Source organism: Mustela lutreola, chromosome 7 (genome assembly GCF_030435805.1).
Source record: "Mustela lutreola isolate mMusLut2 chromosome 7, mMusLut2.pri, whole genome shotgun sequence".
Classification (NCBI taxonomy): domain Eukaryota; kingdom Metazoa; phylum Chordata; class Mammalia; order Carnivora; family Mustelidae; genus Mustela; species Mustela lutreola.
Window position 1 is genome coordinate 90,910,324 of NC_081296.1, and position 22,291 is coordinate 90,932,614.

Genomic DNA, 22,291 nt, shown 5'->3' on the forward strand with positions numbered 1-22,291 from the left:
GGAGTCTGCCTCTGCCTCTGCCTCTGCCTCTATTTCTCTCAAACAAATAAAATCTTAAAAAAAAAAATGAATAAAGGCAGAAATTGTCAGAGGTAAGCATTAACCTAACACCAAAACCAGACGACATTTCCGTGAAACAAGAACAACTCTAATCTATACATCAATATTCCTTGTATACATGGATTTATCCAAATCAAATCCAACAACTGACAAAATGGTATATGTCATAACCAAGCAGAGTTTATTCCAAGGGATGCAAAGTTGGTTTAATATTTGAAAATCAAACAATGTAGTTCACAATTTTTGCAGACATAAACAGAAAAATCATGTGATCAACTTAGTAAGTGTAGCAAAATAATCTGACAAAATTAACATCCACTTATACTACAAATCTCAGCCAACCAGGAATAGAAGGGAACTTCGTAACTAAGAAAGGACATGAACTGAAAACCTATAGCTAATATCATACTTACAGTGAGAGACGAAGTGCTTTCATCCCAGCAGATTGAAAACAAGGTTTGTTTTTACCACTTCTGTTAAACATTTTACTGGAAGTCAGAGATACTGCAGTAAGGCAAGTAAAAAAATAAAATAGACTGGAAGGAAAGAAGTAAAATTTTTTCTGAAAGTGTCATCAAGAAACCCACTAGGACTTGTAAGTGAATTTAACAAGATTATAGAAGACAGGTTAATACATCAAAATCAATTGTATTTCTATAAAACTAGCAATTATCAGAAACTGAAAAATTTAAAATACCATTTATTAAAACCATTAAAAATATGAAATGTTTAGGAGTAAATTGAACAAAAAAGCACAAGATCTGAAACAACAAATGCTATAAAAAGTTGCTAAGAAAAATTAAAGATTTAAGTAAATGGAAAGATATATCTTGTTTTTGGGTTAGAAAACTCAATATTATGGTGTTGTTGTTAAGATTTTACTTTATTTATTTTATTATTTTTTCACATTTTAATTTCAGCATAGTTAACATACAGTGTTATATTTGTTTCAGTGTACAATATAGTGATTCAACAATTCTATACACTACTCAGTGCTCATTACTGTAAGTGCACTCTTAATCCCCCTCACCTATCTCACCCATCCACCTACCTCCACTCTGGTAAGCATCAGTTTGCTCTCAACAGTTCAGAGTCTAATTTTTGGTTTGTCCTTTTTCCTTTGTTCATTTGGTTTGTTTTTGAAATTCCACATATGAGTGAGATCATATGGCATTGTTCTTTCTCTGACCTATTTCCCTTAGCATTATACCCTCTAGATTCATCCATGTTGTTGCAAATGGCAGGATTTCATTAAGATTTTATATTTAAGTAATCTCTAAGACTCAATGTGGGGCCTGAACCTACAACGCCGAGATCAAGAGTCATGTCCTGCAATGACTGAGCCCAGAAAATTCAATATTGTTAAGAAGTCATTCTTCCCCAAATTGACCTATGGATTCAGTGTAACCCCAAAGAAAATCTCAGCAGGATTTTCTGTGGAAATCTACAAGTGGATTCTGAAATTTTTATGGAAATACAAATGACCTAGAGTAGCTAAAATTTTTTTGAAAGGAAACAAAGTCGGAAGAGCTACAATGCTTTCTATCAAGATTCATAGTAAATGGTGGTAAATCCATACCATTGACCACTCATCATCAATAAAAAGGAACAAACTATTGATACATGCAGCAATGTGGATGGACATCAAAATCCTTGTGCTGAACGATAAAAGCTTGACAAAGTGTATACTGCATGATTCCATTTACATAAAGCAAACTAATCTATCACAACAGAAATCAGATCCATAATTGCCTGGGGTAGGGGTAAAGGGAGGGATAGATAACAAAGGATGAGCGAAAAGTCTAGAAGGGATTGAAATGGTTATCATCTTGACTGTGGTGATGATTTCAAAGGTGTAAACATATGTCATGAATACTTACTGCACTTATTGCATGCTGATTGTACTTCAATAAAATTGTTTGCTTTGACACCAGTGCTAATATTAGATGTAATGCTCAGAAGAACTTGTTAGAATTCTGTGCATAACAAAGCCCTGCAAATTGGCTTCCTCAAATTGTTTTACTTGGAAAAACTGTAGTCCTTTTTTTTTTTAAAAAAAAGATTTTATTTATTATTTGACAGAGAGAGATATCACAAGTAGGCAGAGAGGCAGGCAGAGAGAGAGGAGCTCCCAGCTGAGAGCCCGATGCAGGGCTCGATCCCAGGACCCTGAAATCATGACCTGAGCCGAAGGCCGTGGCTTAACCCACTGAGCCATCCAGGCGCCCCAGAACTGTAGTCCTTTTGCAGTGATCGAAGATCTCTTATCCGTGCCACTCTTTTCCTACCCAAGAGCCTTCTGACAGCTTTGAGCATGTACGATATGGCTCCATCAGTTCCCGTACCTATGTTCAGGAACTCATTAAATACAGAGAAAAAGGGACAGCAAATGCAATTGCATTTAAGCCTGCAGCCTCCTCGGTTTTGGGGCAGCTTGCTTTCTTTTAGATCTCTGTCAGTGGGACACATCCCAGATCTTGTTTCATGTCTGAAGTCATAAATGTAAAAGTTACTTTCAGTGCTAAAATTGTACGCAGGCTATGAAAATGCTAGACATCCATCCAGGGGCCCCAGTGGCCTTGCATGAGAGGAGGACTAGAAGACCACTGGTTTACACTCTTGTCACATAACCTTATGCCCACTTATACCTAAAATAGTAGGTGGTACTACTACAAGGATCTCATTGCTTCTAACGAATGTACCGAGATTAGCATAATTTTTAATATAATTATTCGCTTTCTGAAAATCAAGCATGTACTTGTTAAACGAAGTATAGGTAGTCTTCTCACTTCATGATTTGCTAGTAAACACCACTGTGTTAGTTAACCAAGTCTTTCAAGGGCAAATATTGCTTACAACCTAAAGTCGTTTTGGCACCTCATTTTATTTTTGTAAACAATTTTATTGAGAAGTAATTCACATACAGGAGACAGTTTCAACCATTTAAAGTGTGCAGATCAGTGGTTCTTTGTATATTTACAGAGTTGTGCAATTATTACCACAATCTAATTTTAGACTATTTTTATCACCCCCAAAAGAAACCCCATATCTATTAATAGTCACTTCCTATCCTCCTCCTGCTCCCCTCCCAGCTCGAAGCAACCACTAATGTACTTTCTGTCTCTACAGATTTGCCTATTCTGGACATTTCATATAAATAGAATTATACAACATGTGGTCTTTTGTGACCGGTTTCTTCACTTAGCATGTTTTCAAGATTCATCCATGTCCCAGCATGTCTCAATAGTTCACTTTTTTTTTTAATACTAAACTTTTATTCTGAATAAAATGCTATGGAATGGAATTATTTATCCACAATTATTTATGTATCCATTCATTAGTTGATGGATACTATTTCCCCCTACCCTGCTTTTTGGGTATTATAAATAATGTACTATGACAATTTGTGTATAAATTTTTATGTTGGAAGAATGTTTTCCTTTTTCTTGGGTATGTAGCTAGGAGGGGAATTGTTAGGTCATATGGTAACTCTATGGCTAATATTTTGAGGAACTACCAAATTGTTTTCCACAAAGCATCTATACCATTTTGTAATTCCTACCAGTAATTTAGGAAGCTTCCAATTTCTCAATCAAACTAAAGTACTTTTTTTTTTTTAAGATTTTTGAGAGAGAGAACACAAGGAGGGGGAGGGTCAGAGGGAGAGAGAGAAGCAGGCTCTCCCCTGAGCAGTGAGCTCGACTTGGGGATCAATCTCAGGACCCTGGGACGATGACCTGAGCAGAGCAGATACTTAACCGACTGAGCCACCTAGGCACCCCCTGAAGTATTTTCCAAGCTTCCTTTTATCCCCAAAATTGTTGGTCCCATGTTATCAGAATGCGGATCTATATTAAGGAAGCTGCTTTTTCCCACATTGCAAAGGGGCTTCAAATATAATTTTCTTTCTCTAAGAAAATGGATTTGAATTGGTTTATTCTAAGGTACCTTCTAACTAAAAATCTGTGTTTCTCCAAATTCTTCATCTTCCAACAGAAAGAATGGATCTTCTTATTTGCACCTTGCAGTTTGACCTAAATAATAATGTTTGTTTGGCAAGAAAAAATAAACAAAGCTGGAGCCCAAAAACTGAGTCATTGTTTTAAGTAAATCATCTATTGTCTAAACTAGTTACCCTTGCTGCCTGTAAGCCAGAATCTTGGCGTGTTTTCAGTTGCTTTTGAAAAGTTCAAGTATTATTTTACAAGGATGAATAATTTAGAAAATGGAAAAAAAGGAAGAGATTGAACTTACTTTCTATATAGGTGAATTTTAAAAAGATTTAATTAATTAGTTAATTAAATTAGTAAAGATTTTATTTATTTATTTGACAGACACACACCACAGTAGGCAGAGAGGTAGGCACAGAGAGTGGGGGAAAACAGGCTCCCCACCGAGCAGGGAGCCTGATGTGGGGCTTGATCCCAGGACCCCAGGACTATGACCTGAGCCAAAGGCAGAGGCCCCAACCCACTGAGCCACCCAGATGCCCAAAGATTTTATTTATTTATTTGAGAGACAGCGCGCGCTAGAGCACACGAGTGTTGGGATGGGAGAAGCAGGAAGCCCAAATGCCCAGGATCCTGGGATCATGACCTGAGCCGAAGGCGGACGCTTAACCAAAGGAGCCACCCAAGTGCCCTATAGGTAAATTTCAATGTAAAAATATGTTCACATTAATAATTTTCATCTAGGATACTACTACTACTATGTATATAATGTATTATGAAGATTTGTGTACAAGTTTTAAAGTTTTTTTTAAAAGATTTTATTTATTTGTTCGACAGACAGAGACTCAGCAAGAGAGGGAACACAAGCAGGGGGAGTGGGAGAGGGAGAAGCAGGCTTCCTTCCGAGCAGGGAGCCTGATGTGGGGTTCAATCCCAGGACCCTAGGATCATGACCTGAGCTGAATGCAGATGCCCAATGACTGAGCCACCCAGGTGCCCCTGTGTACAAGTTTTTGTTGGACGTATGTTTTCCTTTTTCTTAGGTATATATTTAGGATACATACCTGAGTATATACTACTACTAATCATAGTATTAATCAATATCAATTATAATATTAAAGTCATGTTGTACCTTTCTTTCATTCAGAAGCCACAAATTTTAAACTAGGACCTAGTTGTCACTTTTCCTCTTGGTTTAGGCATCCAACAGATTTATAAATCACAGCTATAATTGGGTGGGAAGATGGGTAAGATAGTTGAGGGGGATTAAGGAGTGGGTTTATTGTGATGAGCACAGAGTTTGTATGAAAGTGTGGAATCGCTATATTGTACACCTGAAACTAATATTACACTGTATGTTAACTAACTGGAATTTAAATATAAACTTAACAAAATCACAGCTGCATCTCACATGTTAATTAGTCAAGTAATTCTCACATTGATGAGGAATCCAAAGGCAAAATAAAGAAGCTTCTCTCCATCATAATCTGTTAATTTTGTGGTTAATATTAGACTAGGAAATTTAAAATACAGAGGCAGCATAACAAAAGAGCAGTAGTTTAGATACGAGTTTAGCAGGAGTGTAGGTAGACAGTAGAATTGAATCCTGGTTGTACCATTTACCAGCTGTAGAACTTTTAGAAGGTTTCTCGCCATCACTAAAACTAGTTTACTCAACTGTTTAAATAGGACTAATAGCGCCTACTTAATTGGGTTGTTGTCAGGCTCCGTAGCTAACACAACAAAATCCATGTCGATGAATTTGGGGGTTTTGAGTGTGTGTGTGTGTGTGTGTGTGTGTGTTTAAATCAGAAAATCTTCCTTGAGCGCTCAGGATTTAAATATATATTACCTTCCTGGTCTAGAAATCTGTCTTTGATTTAGGTCAGTATGGAAGTATTTTAACAGAACCTACTTAAGAACTCATTTCATAGCCTGTGATCTTTTCCTGCCATTAGATTCAGATTTTTTATACATTTTTTTCGTAGCCTAGAGGATCATGGTTTTATTATTCCATATTCAATTTATTCCTAGGTTATCTTGGGCATATTTTTCTTTCCCTCACTCCCTCAAAGAAAGTAGAAATTTGGGAAAATAAGAAGTTTTGGAGAATTTAACAACTGATAATTATTATTGTTGTCAAAAACTAAGTTGAAATGAGAATCCTTGATACAATTATGATTATCATATCTATCAATTTTCTTGGGACACATCTTTGTAGAGAGAGACTAAAACCAATTTCGAGGAGCACCTTGGTGGTTCAGTTGTTTAAGCGTCTGCCTTCAGTTCAGGTCATGATCCTGGGGTCTTAGGATGGAGCCCCCACATTGGGCTCCTTTCTTAGCAGGGAGCCTGCTTCTCCCTCTTCCTGCCGCTCCCCCTGCTTGTGCTCTTTGTCAAATAAATAAGTTAAATCTAAAAAAAAAATTAAATTAATTTCAATTTGTATTCTATTTATGTGCTTTTATATTTCAAGGTATTTAGTTATTTAGTTATTCAGTTAATGTACATAATACTCCTGTGAAACTCACAGTCCAAAAACATTACCTAACTTAATTGACAAGTGGGTAAACTACTAAGTGGTTGAGTTGCTTTAGGCATCTGGACAAGTCTAGGGAAGTGGACAGCTGCCAAACAATGCCTGTTTAATTAATATTGTGTCCCAGAATTGAGTTCCTCTGACAAGGAGAAATCTTTTACTGTGCTTGCATGACCCCACTGAAACTCGTTTTTTTGTTTTTGTTCTTTTCCTAGCTAGATTCTTCATTTATTTACATGATGAATGTTTGGAATTTTATGCCCCAGCCAAATCCTTCTCTTCAATGTTAATATCCTTGTTTACTCTGTGTGTGTGTGTCTGTGTCTGTGTGTGTGCACGCACGCATGCGTGTTTCACCCTTGGCAGCTTCCTATCAAGTTATTGTCTTAGTTTTTGCCTCCCAGCATTCTTTTTTGGTCATATACTTAGTATCTAATTATTTCTTATACAGATAGTACATAAGACTGTATTCAGTAGGGTCCTTGCTATTATCTTTTGAGTTAGTAATTATTTGCTGTAAGGACACATTGATTTTCTTAGGTATCTCCATAAATGTAATTTTAAAACACTCTTTAATTCTGGATTTATTTACTTCCTAACAAAGTGCTGAGCCCTCCCAGATACATACCTCTTGACTCCTTTCTTTTCCCTACATCCCTAGAGTCACTGGGCCACCATATGGCTTCTATAATTTTATTTTGACCCTATCAATATGTTGCTTAAAATCTTGTAATGACTCACCTTGACTCAGAATAAAATGTGATCTCCTTTGCTTGGGATACCATGCCCTTCCTGATCTGGCATCCATTCCCTTCATGATCCTCATGTAATCCTTCCTACCCTGGGCCCTAGTCATAATACTCACTATTCTCTGCCTCTGCACATGCTTTCCCCTTCACCAGGAACATCTTTCCTTACCCTGTATCTAAACTTAAGGCGTCATTCTTCTCCATCCTTAGAGTGTGAGTTCTTTCATGGTAGAGCCAAGTGAGGCTGGCAGAGGGCTAGATACACTGTGGACGCTTAACACATGCTTGTGTGATTAGTTCATGTAATGAATAGTCGCATGGCTGTGGAATTCACCATCAATAGAAAATACCTTATAATGACTACTAATAATGAAGTTGTCATGAAATTCTGGAGTGTTTAAGCTGTGGTATCCCAAAATAGGACCTGGTTAGGACCTTGAGGGTATCTGCTTTTAGTAAAGGGAATTGGAGGTTAGGTGAAGGAACACGGTGATCAAACTTGGAGAAGCTCTATGAAATTCAGTAATTTTAAAGGAACATTAGCAGAAAAAAATCTAAAATAAAATTTTATTTTCTGTTTTCTACCAATTTTACTCTTTCACCAAATTTGTCATGTATTTTATCAGCTAACGAGCTAGATAATTTGGACATCTAATGTAATCTTAATGTTTTGAGTTGTCTGAGCACCAGTAAAGCCATATGAAAAAATATTTTTATTTTTCACAGATATTGGCTGCTAAAATACAAAAATGTCTTACTCCATTACTCTTCCTCCTAAGCCTTCTGAGATACACGTCACAGACACTGGAGGGGGAGAGAGGGAGGCTGAGGCTAAGGAATGACAAACTGTGAGCAGCATAAACTTCATACATGAGAAATTCTCCCCAAGAAACTAGTCTTTTTAGTGACAATAATTGTCTCTAGATGAATATATACACATTTAAAAGTTCAAGAATTCCACAAACAGAACATTAATACTAGTAGAAGAAGTTCTTCTCAATATCCTATAGTTCTAATATTTGCCTCAGGCATTTATTAAAAACTGTTAAATGTTTAAAGATTACACAGAATAATTTCCACTATTTCCTATTTCATACCTGTTTATACCTTTTTTCCACTCCTTCAACTAAAGACACATAGTTTATTTTAACATGTCTAAAATCATAGCTGTGACAACAGTAAATAATCATCAGGATGCCTGGCTGGCCCAGTTGGCAGAATATGTGACTTTTGATCTTGGGGTCATGAGTTTAAGGCCCATGTTGGATGTAGAGGTTACAAAAAAACCCTACACAAATTAAAGAATTGTCAATTTTTTATGTAACGTTTTGCACACATTTATGGAAATGACTGATAATCTGTGCTGTTGAGTATATTCCACTATGGATAACTGAATGCATACTTATTTTTGTTTTACAAATTAGGGGCTGAATGATATGAAACCAGATTTACAGATAGACTTGTCCCTTCCTTGTCCAGAGTACTGCTAGTGTTCTCTCTCCTTCTGTCCCGTCCAGGGCATTCCAGAATGGGAGTTCTGGCATTCACCCAGGGCCACAGCAGCCCATTATGCTTTAGAGATTCACGCTTCTGAGGAACATTCAAATAAACTAGGGCAACTGGGTATCAGAGTTTAGGAAATATAGTTTCTTAAGAATAGGTGCGCCATCAGACAAAATTCAATAAATGTTCTGCTTGTAATTATATGCCATATTATTAATAAACTTATTTTTTTTCATGGATGATTACTATTTGTATCTTACATATATGCTACAGTTAATAGTTTGTTGTATTTGAAATTTAAGTGCCTAAATGTTATTACAATAAGCCAATACATTTAATTATGTATAAAACAATCATATGAATAACAGCTACAAGTATTTTAAGTATTGAAATATTTTCAAATATTTTCAATTAATTTTTCTCCACTTCTAGGAATCTCTTTAATTTCAGAAAGTCTGCACAGCCTCCTAGAAACATCCACCTGTTACTGAGATGCCAGAGTTGACAGTAACTTCCTAACTCTACTTTACTTTCTTGGGTGACTAGCATGGTAAAAATGTTTAATGGGTTAGCAGGAATAAGTAATGCCTGTGTGAATAAAAAATTATTGGAATTCGAGCATTTATCCTAATATTCAGTATTATACTAGATACTATAAATGAGGCTTATTAATAACAACAGTAAAAGTTCTAAACTTTTTAAAAAAGATTTCAAAAGATTTTGTCAGAGAGAGAGAGAGAACACACAAGCAGGGAGAGAGGCAGGCAGAGGGAGAAGCAGGCTCCCCACTGAGCAAGGAGCCCAATGCTGGACTGAATCCCAGGACCCTGGGATAATGACCTGAGTGGAAGGCAGACGTTTAACTGACTGAGCCATCCAAGTGTCCCAAGTTCCAAACTTTTTATTTTTAGCATTTTATTTAGTTATTGACCAATAACTTTTTTTTTAATCTTTTTTTTTTTTAATTTATTTATTTGAGAGAGAGAGACAGTGAGAGAGAGCATGAGCGAGGAGAGGGTCAGAGGGAGAAGCAGACTCCCCATGGAGCTGGGAGCCCGATGCGGGACTCGATTCCGGGACTCCGGGATCATGACCTGAGCCGAAGGCAGTCGTCCAACCAACTGAGGTCCAACCAACCACCTGGGTAGGTGTCCCGACCAATAACTTCTTTAAAACAAAACAAAAAACAATGGGGTGCCTGTGTGGCTTAGTTGGTTAAGTGTCCAAATCTTGATTTCAACTCAAGTCATGATCTTGGGGTTTTGAGATTGAGCCCTGTCAGCTCCACGCTGGGTATGCGGGCTGCTTAAGATTCTCTCTCTCCCTCTGCCCCTCCCTCACACCTCCAGAAAAGTTTAAATTGACTACGTGGCAAGTTCTCATAAGCAGGTGATGACAAAAAGTATACTTGATAAATCCCTTTAAAAACATAGCCTGGGTGGCTCAGTCGCTAAATGTCTGCCTTCAGCTCAGGTCGTGATGCCAGGGTCCTGACACAGAGCCCTGGTTGGGCTCCTGCTCAGCAGAGTCCTGCTTCTCTCTCTCCCCTGGCCCGTTTCCTCTTGCTGTGTCTCTCTTTGTCAAATAAACGAATAGAATCTCTAAAAATATGGGGTGCCTGGGTGGCTCAGTAGGTTAAAGCCTCTGCCTTTGGCTCAGATCATGATCTCAGGGTCCTGGGATCAAGTCTTGCATCAGGCTCTCTGCTTGGTGGGGAGCCTGCTTCCCTCCTCTCTCTCCGTCTGCCTCTCTGCCTACCTGTGATCTCTGTCAAATAAATAAATAAATAAAATCTTAAAAAAAAAAAATCTTGCAAAACAAAACAAAAATTCCATAAACAGATTTCCAGAGGCTCAGTTGGTTGGGCCTTCATCTCTTTTCTTTTTTTTTTTTTAAATATTTTATTTATTTGACAGACAGAGATCACACGTAGGCAGAGAGGCAGGCAGAGAGAAAGGAGGAAGCAGGCTCCCCGCTAAGCAGAGAGCCCAATGTGGGGGGCTCGATCCCAGGACCCCGGGATCATGACCTGAGCCGAAGGCAGAGGCCTTAACCCACTGAGCCACCCAGGTGGCCCTGGCCTTTGCCTCTTGATTTCAGCTCAGGTCCTGATCTCAGGTTTGTGAGCTCAAACCCCATGTGGGGCTCTGCCCTCTGTGGGAGTCTACCTGAGATTCTCTCTCGCGCTTTGCCTCTGCTTCTCTCCACTGCTCTCTAATTGAAAAAAAAAAAACAAAAAACAAAAAACCCCCAAAACATAGATTTCCAAAAAGTCCCACAATTCTGAAATGTAGATTAGTTTAAAAAGGTAATATAAAGATAATATTAAATATGAGATTACTAGAACCAGTTAGGTGTTCTTTTGATGTTCCACTATATTCTTAAAACAACAACAACAACAACAACTTTGCTTTTCCTGATTTCAAAAGAAATACATTCCTCACAGAAAAAAAATGGAAAATAAAGAAAAACACGGAAAAGGAAAAAAAAATGACCAGTAATTAATTGCTCCACCTAGATAAAAATCTCTACTTATATTTTGGAGGCTATCTTTCTAGTTTTGGTTTTTCCTAGCAACAGCAATTATTTTCTTATTTTGTCCTTGGGCTAGCCTCCTCACATAAAGTGGCGTACAAGGAATCTTACAGAACAGAGATCTAATAAATGGGATATAAAGTACCTGCCTTCCCTTCTACCCTTTTCTTATGATGGAAACACCTTCTAATCTTTTTTGTCATATCTGGAATTGGTATACAAAGTCAGTGACTGAAGAAACATGTATTTGTTTTTAGCAAGATAAAAGAAACAGGAAAACCAAAAATATTCAGATAAATATTTTAATTAAATTATCACAGAAATCAAAGTTGTATATGGACACAACTATGTGTCTATACACAACTATGTGTGTGTATATATACCCATAAGACTATTTACAAATATGTAAACATACATATAAAGTCTAGAAATATGTGTTAGAGTATCAGGGTGATGTTTCTTTTTTATTAATTTGTAATATACTCAACAAACCACTACATTGAGGTAGGACTATTTTGACGTTAGAGAATCTTATACAAATGAATTTGTTCAAGAGCTTCTCTGTCAATATGGTTTTCTGGGTATACGTTGTAGTTCAGTGGTACCTCTTCAACCCAGGAAGATAACTGTATATTAATCTGGAAGGAAAAAAGATGATAAACATACATGAAAAATGCAGAATCATCCTGTTCTCTGGAACTTCAAGAAATCATGATGAACTAAGTCACTGAAGATGACAGAATTTTTTTTTTTTTTTTACAATAAGGAGGACTAAGTTTACATGGTGTCACATGAACAATTCTTTGTTGTACTACATGGTAGGTCTGTGGATTCAGCTTTTAATTTACTGTGATTTTGGAATTTGAAAGAATAAAGAAAATACAGAACAGAGTAATTGTTTTAACGTAACTAGTTTAATAATTATCATTAGGTTTAAACAATAAAAGACTAAAACAACAAAGAATACACAGAGAACAGAGCAAACTGTTCATACATACACAGTGATGGTGTTAAGGGGTCGCATGAGAGGGGCTACTCTCCCTCTAGAACCTTCATCAGGCCCTTCCCTTACATTGCCTGCTCTCTCCTTCGCAGGGAGCCTGCTTCCTCCTTTCTCTCTCTCTCTGCCTGCCTCTCTGCCTACTTGTGATCTCTGTCAAATAAATAAATTAAATCTTAAAAAAAAAAAAAAAAAAGGAGTCAGCTCCTTAACTGACTGAGCCACCCAGGTGCCCCTTGGAGACCATATATTTTAAAAGACATATTTTTATAAGCATGAGAAGTATGGTAGGATTATACCACACATGAGATGGGTCTCTCCTGGACAACACTTAAGTGGAGGGGATGGGGAGATTAACATCTTTCTTTATATATCTCAAGATTATTTCCCTTGTTATTACAAACATGAATTACTTTTATAATTTGGATTGACAAAAATTTCTTAAGAAAGTGTTATTGAGGGCGCCTGGGTGGCTCAGTGGTTAAAAGCCTCTGTCTTCAGCTCAGGTCAAGATCCCAGGGTCCTGGGATCAAGTCCCATGTCGGGCTCTCTGCTCTGTAGGGAGCCTGCTTCCTCTTCTCTCTCTGCCTGCCTCTCTGCCTACTTGTGATCTCTGTCTGTCAAATAAATAAATAAAATGTTTTTAAAAAAAAAAAAAAAAAAAGAAAGTGTTATTGATGGCTCAGTTTTTTTTTTTTTTTTTTAAAGATTTTATTTATTTATCTGATAGAGACAGAGAGAGCAAGAGAGGGAACATAAGCAGGGGGAGTGGGAAAGGGAGAAGCAGGCTTCCCTCCGAGCAGGGAGCCCAGTGCAGGGCTTGATCCCAGGACCCTGGGATTGTGACCTGAGCCGAAAGCAGATGCTTAACTGACTGACCCACCCAGGAATTCCTGTTCCTTTTGTTTTAAGGGGAAAGTTATGATGTGGGTGTTCTAAGCCTCTTGCAAACATTTAGTAGCATTTGTTAACCTAAAACTGTAAGACCCCAGTTGGAAAAACTGGTTGGAGCAGCAAAGGACTCTCTATCAAGATAGGAATTACAATTTCAGAGCTCTTGGGGCCAACGAACAAACCACAAACCAGTTCTTAGGCTCTAAGTTACTGCTCTTTCTTTCTTCAGACAGAACATCTCTAGGATATAGTAAGAGCTATCAGAAGAAAGTAGGGGAAAAGTTTTGACAATAAAAATGCTGGGATAGGGCGTCCTGGGTGTCTCAGTCACTTAAGCTTCTGCCTTCAGCTCAGGTCATGATCCCAGGGTCCTGGGATCGAGCCCTGCATCAGGCTCCCTGCTCAGTGGGCTCTGCTTCTCCCTCTCCCACTGCCCTCATGCCTCCCCCCATCACTCTCTCATGTGTGCAGTCTCTCTCTAATAAATAGATAAAATCTTAAAAGAAAAATTCTCGGAAAGAGGTTTACATACCTGAAGGCCTGACAGAGAATCTTCAAGACTTGGTACTGTTACTAATAATGATCCTTGTTTCCTTACATTATGGCTGATATGTTCCCAGGCTCTGCAAAATATTAAAAATTAATATTTTATGTTTTACCAGACACTGAACACTTTTAAAAAATGAAGATCACAAGAGAAAGTGCAGCACAGGCAATACCCAGAAATCCAGATGGGCAAAATGTTTGCCTGCAAGAAATAGGACTGTAGCAACATATTAGAAACTGACAAGTTCTTCAGTTTCTGAAGGGGATGTTGGCAAAATTGTGATGTTACAACACTGAAGAGATTTAACAAGATGAGGATTTGTGTTACTACGAGGTACTGTTAAGGCCAAAACTCAGTTTTCAGAACCAATACACAAGTCAAAGCTGGGTCAGCAGTTAAAACCCTTTAACTCTTTTGATTTCTTTTGGTTGAGAGAGAGAGAGAAAGAGAGAGAGAGAGAGAGAGAGCACATGGTAGGGGAGAGAATCCCAAGCAGGCTCAAAGCCCAGAGCACAGACCAACGTGGAGTTTGATCTCATAACCCTGAGATCATGACCTGAACTGAAACCAGGAGTCAGAAGCTTAACTGACTGAGCCACCCAGGTGCTCCTTAAACTCTTGATAATGTGTCAAAACTGGTTCTGTGGAATGGAGAAGGGCTAAGAGGTACAGATGGGGAAGAGTAGTGTAGAAAGGCCCCAGAAACCAGAAGCCAAGCAAAGACTAACAATAGAGCATGATATGTAGATTACATCTTTTAAAATAACACCAAGAGTGAAATTGTACTTTATTCCATTGTCCAAAAAAATTTTTTTTTGAAGATTTTATTTATTATGTATTTGACAGAGATCACAAGTAGGCAGAGAAGCAGGCAGAGAGAGGAGGAAGCAGGCTCCCTGTTCAGCAGAGAGCCTGATGCAGGGCTTGATCTCAGGACCCTGGGATCATGACCTGAGCCAAAGGCAGAGGCTTTAACCCACTGAGCCACCCAGGCACCCCTGGTTGTCAAAAAAATTTAATGGGAAGACTTTTGGGCAACATGGCAACAGCGGAGTTGAGTGGGACCAGCCAGGTTGAAAGCATGATGAAATGCCACGTGTGTTTACACGTACCACAGGACAGCACCTGCCCAGCTCTAATTCCGTGCAGACACGAGCTGGCTTTCTCTACGTGTGTGAGTGTTGAGAGTAACCCCTACTACTGGCGGGCAATGGGCAAGCAAAGCAGAGATGAGCAGCCCTTGCAACAGACAGGTGAGCAGCGCATTTCTTTCCGTTACAGCAATGGTTATTAGGTTTAGTATTCTGGAGTTCATTAGGCAAAATGATAACAAATGTTCTTCCTCAGGCTAGATCTAAAATCATGCAGCAGTGCTTGATAATAGTCACTGTGTGTGGGCTAGAGCTATTGTTTTGATGTGGTTCCTTAAAAATAACGTATTTCAGAAGTTTATTTAATAAGAATGAAGAAGCTGACTAAATTGGCGTGGTTGGCCATGACTCTCCGAATAGCGCTTGCTGCTTCTGGCAAGCTGTCCTTCTGGCAGCTCTAGGTGCTTCACATGCTCAGGAAACGCACGGAGGCACCTTTGAAACCAACAATTACTCAACAAATCGGGGGTGTTACTCTTCAATGAGATAGGACTCGGAAGCATGAGTCTTTCCTGAGTACATGTGTCCTATTTTTAGGATATATTTCTGTTTTCTCTTATATACTAACTCCTATAGCAGTGTCATTCTACTTGTCCCAGATTCTCATTAAGACAAATCCTTAGAGGCTATATGCGGTAGCATCATTCTTTTTCATTCAGTACAATACAGATTTAACGTATGTAAATGATAATGATTCCAATGTCAGAATGCTTTACTGGGTCTCCTAAACATTCTCCTCTATACTGTCATTCATGGCTATAACCTACCTATATTTCAAATTCATTGCACTAGACTAATTTAGGAGAAATGACTAACACACGTGGCCAATACCTAGTCACTGAACAATGTAGAGCATGTGAATGAATGTACCAAGAAAGCTTTTAAAACAACCCAAACATTCAGTATTTCTGGTGCCAAGTTCACCAGGGGCTTTTATCATTCTTCAGCAGTCAAAATCGTTCTGTAATGAAAACTCCAAAGCCTTTAAGGTGTTTTTCTCTTTTAACTTCTTACACAACATAAACCTGGTAATACTTCATTCTCCAAAAATTATGTAATGTTTTGGCTACTGGTCATTAACTTAAAAAGGTGAAAAGCTAATCATACTTTGTCCACTGGAAATTAAGCTTAAAGAGGGCTATGATTAAGACAACTTTGCTCATGTTGTGTTTTTGGTCTTCAGCCTGTGACCAAAAATTGTCACCTATTCTGGCTGAGCTTTGATTATGTGATTAGCTTTCTTTCTAACTAGTTTCTTTTTTTTTAAGATTTAAAAAAAAATTTTATTTATTTGACAGAGATCACAAGTAGGCAGAGAGGAAGCAGAGAGAGAGAGGGGGGAGTAGGCTCCCCGCTGAGCAGAGAGCCTGATGCAGGGCTCTATCCCAGGACTCTGGGATCATGACCTGAGCCGAAGGCAGAGGTTCTAACCCAGTGAGTCACCCAGGCGCCCCTTGAACTAGTTTCTTTTTAAAATATTTAAGCTGTTAATTTCATGGTAACCTTAACCTACTAGTAATGGGTATGGCATGTGTGTGTATGTGTTTGAGACAGAGTTGGGGGCAGGGGAGAACATAGAAGGTAAAAGGGTGGCAGGATAAAGAGGGTTTCGCCATTCAGGATTTCACTTTGTATTAACTATTTATGGTCTATAATTATATGTCTTTTTATTTTTCTGCAGTATAAACCTTACTGATGCACTAGGCCAAACATTTGTGTAATTCCATTTCGTATGTATGGAAAGGGAGTTTTCCTTCAACTAGACATATATCATTATGTTTAAAAAAAAAAAAGTCAGGATTCCTAACTAGCTAGAAAATCAATGTCTCAGACTATGGACCACAGGAATTTTCTAATTAGAGGGACTGACTGGTCCTGAGCATCAAACTGTGGCAGAGAAGTAAAAAAAAAAAAGATCACAGATATGCTAACTTTTCTATTCCCTGGAAAGAAATAGTTTTAGGAACTAAAGAGTTTTAGGAACCTACAATTACCGCCTTAAAAATAAAGTTTGACAGCTAATCACTATTTTGGTTAATATTCTTATATCTTCTATCACTTATAGAAATTATTTCCCAAAATTTTGTGATAGGATAGCATATGACATATTTTTTCAAAAAAACTAAAATGGAGACAGAAAAGAGTAAGTATAAATGCCTATCAGGAATGGTTATCTTATTGCATCCCTGATTGCTAAGCAAATGCTTGGGTCATGATATCATTTAATATGTACCCCCCATTAGATGTAATATTTTACAAAGTTAGACAAAGTTTATTTTTGTTTTATGCGTAATACATTTCCTTATTAACATAATCTTGTTGAGGCTGTTTTTAAAAAGTTAAATATGAAAATATTTCTACTTTACCAATCCCTTTTCTAAAAACAAAGATATTTAGTAATCTCTATACCCAATGTGGGACTTATACTCACGACCCCAAGATCAAGTCACATGCTTTACCAACTGAACCAGCCAGGCACTCCACTAATCCCTTTTCATACTTTGCTGAACATATTTTAACAGCCTTTTTGCTTGCATAAATAACATACCTGGCCTGTTCTGCCTCATCAAGAAAATATTCGAAGACATTATTCATGATAATAACATCAGCATTTTGCAGAAGTGAACCCTGGGTACAGATGTCCGCATGAAGCACCTAAAGAAGAGTAAGTTCCCTTGAGAAAACAAAGATAACCACAGAAGATATAGTTATAGGTTCAATGACACGAGGCACTATGAGAAGTTAGCCATAATTACAATGGGAGAAAGAACAGTATATTTAATAGTATCACCTGTGGGAAATACTTAGTATCTAATTAAAAACCATAAACTTGTGAAAATTTGTTTTAGATAGATTTATTTACATAGTCATATAATTACAGTATTTCGATCCCTAGTTCAGAGCTTTTTCCACTATGACTATATGATTAATTGTAAGAGACAAAGGCCCTAGATTCAAACTCTGGCTCTATCATCAACTGAGTCTGTACACTTAGGCAGTCGGTGTCCTCATGAGTAAAATGGAATAGTATCTGTCCTGATGCACAGAATCCAATGGGATCATATCAAATCTATAAAAGTAATTTATATATTATAAAATGTTAATACAATATTTCTATTGGCTTTGTCTGACTTTTCGTCTAAAATTTACTTGATTCATTTATCCAAAGAAGCAAATGAAACAATTTACTTAAAAATTATATGCTTCACACCCAAAACAACAAAATACCTACGAATAAACTTAGCCAAAGAGGTGAAAGATCTGTACTCTCAAAAGTATAAAACACTGGGGCGTCTGGGTGGCTCAGTGGGTTAAAACCTCTGCCTTCGACTCTGGTCATGATCCCAGGGTCCTGGGATCCAGCGGCGCATCAGGCTCTCTGCTCAGCAGGGAGCCTGCTTCCTCCTCCTCTCTCTCTCTCTCTCCCTGCCTCTCTGCCTACTTGTGATCTCTGTCTGTCAAATAAATAAATAAAATCTTTAAAAAAAAAAGTATAAAACACTGATGTAAGAAACTGAAGATGACACAATGAAATGGAAAGACATCTCATGCTCATGGCCTGGAATAACAGATATTGTAACAAAGTCTACACTACCCAAACCAATGTACAGATTTAATGCAATCCCTATCAAAATACCAACTGCATTTTTCACAGAACTAGAAAAAGCCAATCCTAAAATTTGTATGGAACCATAGAAGATTCCAAATAGATGAAGTAATCTTAAAAAAGAGAAACAAAACCGGAGGCATCACAATTTCAGATTTCAATTTAGATTACAAAGCTGTAGTCATCAAAGCAGTATGGTACTGGCATAAAAACAGATCCACAGATCAATGGAATAGAACAGAAAACTAAAAAAAAAAAAAAAAAAAAAAAAAAAAAGCCCACAATTATACAGTCAATTAATCTTTGAGAAAAGAGGCAAGAATATGCAACAGGAAAAAGACAGTCTCTTTAACAAATGGCTCTGGGAAAACTGATCAGCCACAAGCAAAAGAATGAAACTGAACCACTTTCTCACAGGATGAATGGAAATAAACTCAAAAGGGAGTAAAGACCTAAATATGAGACCTGAAACCGTTAAAATCCTGGAAGAGATCACAGACAATAATTTCTCTCACATTGGCCACAACAACATCTTTCTAAATAGGTTCCCTGAAGCAAGGGAAACAAAATCAAAAGTAAACTATGGGGACTATATAAAAATAAAAAGCTTCTGCACAGCAAAGGCAACAATCAACCCAACTAAAAGACAACCTCCTGAATGAGAGATGATATCTGCAAATGACCGATGTGATGAAGGGTCGGTATCCAAAATATATAAAGAACTTGCACATCTCAACACCAAAACCCCAAATAATCCAATTTAAAAATGGGCAGAAGACATGAACAGACATTCCTCCGAACAAGACACACAGTCAACAGACACATGAGAAGATGATCAACATCACTCATCATCAGGGAAATGCAAATCGAGACTACAATGAGGTATCTATCATTTCACACCGATGAGAATGGCTAAAAACAAAATCACAGGAAACAAGTGTTGATGGGGATGTAGAGAAAAAGGAACCCTCTTGCACTGCTGGTGGGAATGCAAACTGGTGCAGCCGCTGTGGAACAGTAGGGAGGTTCCTCAAAAAGCTAAAAAACAGAATGACTCTATATCCAGCAATTGCACTACTGGGTATTTATCCCCAAAATACAAAAAACACTAATTGAAAGGGATACATGCACCCCGGTATTTACTGAAGCATTATTTACAATAGCCAAATTACGGAAGCAGCCCAAGGGTCCTTCAACAAATGAATGAATATAGATGTGGTACCTCTATCTATCTATCTCTCTATCTATCCATCCATCCATCCATCCATCCATCCAGGGATATTTAGCCATAAAAAAGAATGAAATCTTGCCATTTGCAATGACATGAATAGAGCTAGAGTGTATAATGTTAAGTGAAATAAACCAATCAGAGAAAGACAAACACCTATGATTTCATCCATATTTATTTATGAGTGGAATTTAAGAAACAAAACAAGCAAAGGAGAGAAATATAAAAAAAAAGTAGAGAGAGACAAACCAAGAAACAGACTCTTGGCTGGAGAGAACAAACTGATGGTTACCAGAGGGGAGGTGGGTGGGGGAGTGGGTGAAACAGATGATGGGGATGAAAGAGTGCGCTTATGATGAGCACGAGTAATGTGCAGAACTGCTGATTCACTGTATAATACAACTGTATGTCAACTACATAGAAATTAACATAACAAACTTAATAACAAAAAATTGAAACTATATACCTCAAAAAAATTAACTTTACCACAATCAACAAGTCTTACAGAGCATAAGCAATGTAACAAGAGAAAACATCTATTTTCTCAAGTGCAAAACAAACCACTTTTATTTTAAAAGGAAGAGAAAAAGTTTATTTTGTATTAGAGGACTTTTTTAGTCTTACAAATAAACAGTATTTAGAATGTTGTGGGGTCTGATTCTTAACATATTTTATTCTCTTTTTTAAGTAGGAAAAATACTAAGATAATTTACATTAAGTGGGCCTCTAATTTCTGAAACATACCTTTAACATGTTCCTGAACACACAGAAAACAATCACTTTATTAATAAACTTTCTAAACATGCTGCTGAGATATGAAATAGACATGCAAATTAACCTACTGATATACCAGATTCCTCTTTTTCTTTCCCATCTCTGTTCACTCTCCCACACCCCACCCCACAGATATGGTAAAAAAAAAAAGAATAAATTATTAAATTAAATTGAATTAATTATGGCAACCAAGAGAGGTCCCATGGAAACCCCCCAAAATGGCTCTGGACAAACTGGAATGCTACTAATGCAAAGGCTGCATGGTAACCAAAATCAATTCAACCAATTTTTTTTAAATATTTATTTTTTATTTGGCAGAGAGAGAGAGAGAGAGAGATTACAAGCAGGGGGAACAGCAGAGGGAGAGGGAGAAGCAGGCTCTCCACTGAGCAGGGAGTCTGATGTGGGACTCGATCCCAGGACCCTGGGATCATGATCTGAGGTGAAGGCAGACACTTACCTGACTGAGCCACCCAGGTGCCCCTAACCAATTTCTAATGGGTACCTCCTAAATACAAGATACTCTGGAAGGTGACACACCATGAGGAATGAGATATAATACCTACACTCAAATATGTTATATTCTAGTAATGGGATGAAACAGCTATGCTGGTAACTCTAAGTGACATCAAAGGAATAAGCGAGATATGAATAAAGAATAAACAAAATAATGAATAAAGAAAAGTAAAGAATTTAAGCCAATGGGTCTTTCATGTAAAGATAGCGCATAAGACACATGGCATGTACGCATACGCTTTCCTGAAACCTCATTATAACAACAGTATAGGGTTTTTAGAAAAGAAGTATATACCCACAAGGATGGGGGGAATGGGAAAGGAAATAACAGAGATAAAATTTTGTAAGTTAGGGAAAAAAGAGGAACTAATAAGGAATTTAGGAGACCAGAAAAATCTGATTTTTAAGCTAGACAGATAGAAAGCTAAGGCCCAGACTTGACTTATACTGCAGAATCTCAAAAAGGCTCACAATTGATGGCGCCAGCTATTTCTGGGTGAAGGAGTAGGGAGAAATGCTAAAAATAAGGTAATTGGGTTGAAAGTCAGTTTTAGAAGTACCCAGACCCCCAGAGGACTTTCTTATACCACAGCAAAAGAATAGAGGTTTATTCTCTGGGAAGGATAAAACAAAGGTGTCTGGGTCAGGGGAAAGCAGGACTAGCTGAAAGAAAGGCTAAGGTCCTGAAAACAAGGGCAGTAAGGCAGACAGGATGTTGTAAATCCCTTACGTTTCACTTCTTCTCCTCTACCCCTCCGTCTGCAGGATGTTGTTGGCCACTCAGTAAGGAGCCTGGAAAGGTTTTCTCTGAGCAATCAGACCAGCCCAAGAGGAAAGATCTTAATATACTTCATCAGATACTCGCCAACTAATTAACCAGCCAAGCAAGATCACTCAACAGTGAAGCCCCCAATGCTCAGAATCCCCACTTCAGTGCTGAGAACTTCAACCAGCTTTTTTGTTTCTCACTCTTAAGTCTGAATGGACAGCGAAGGATCTCTAGACTTCTGAGGAAAGTCCTATTAAAGAAGACCAAACAAGAACAAAAATAAAACAAAAAGTGGAGCCTGAGACTTAAGGCTACTTAGATTTCAAGATAAAAATAACCTGTATTTATATAAATTTATTTAAATTTAAAAATATGATAAATTTTAAAATAACCTAAAACAAACAAACAAACCCTAGAATTCCTTTCCGTTGATCTTAGGGCCTCTCAAACACAACTGTCTTTACCATCC

At 37.7% G+C, this 22,291-nt stretch overlaps 1 protein-coding gene across 2 annotated transcripts in view; it reads right to left on the reverse strand.

Annotated features, from left to right (window-relative positions):
• Window positions 1–11,624: 11,624 nt before the first annotated feature.
• Window positions 11,625–22,291, reverse strand: part of LOC131836466 (uncharacterized) — a 32,067-nt gene continuing 21,400 nt past the window's right edge. For both annotated transcript variants that reach the window (XM_059181908.1, XM_059181909.1), the window contains exons 6-8: window positions 17,477–17,583; window positions 13,763–13,853; window positions 11,625–11,974 (exon numbers count right to left, since the gene is read on the reverse strand). In XM_059181908.1, coding sequence (XP_059037891.1) covers window positions 11,858–11,974; window positions 13,763–13,853; window positions 17,477–17,583 — 315 coding nt within the window. In that variant the 3' untranslated portion in view covers window positions 11,625–11,857. The remainder of the gene's footprint in view (window positions 11,975–13,762; window positions 13,854–17,476; window positions 17,584–22,291) is intronic.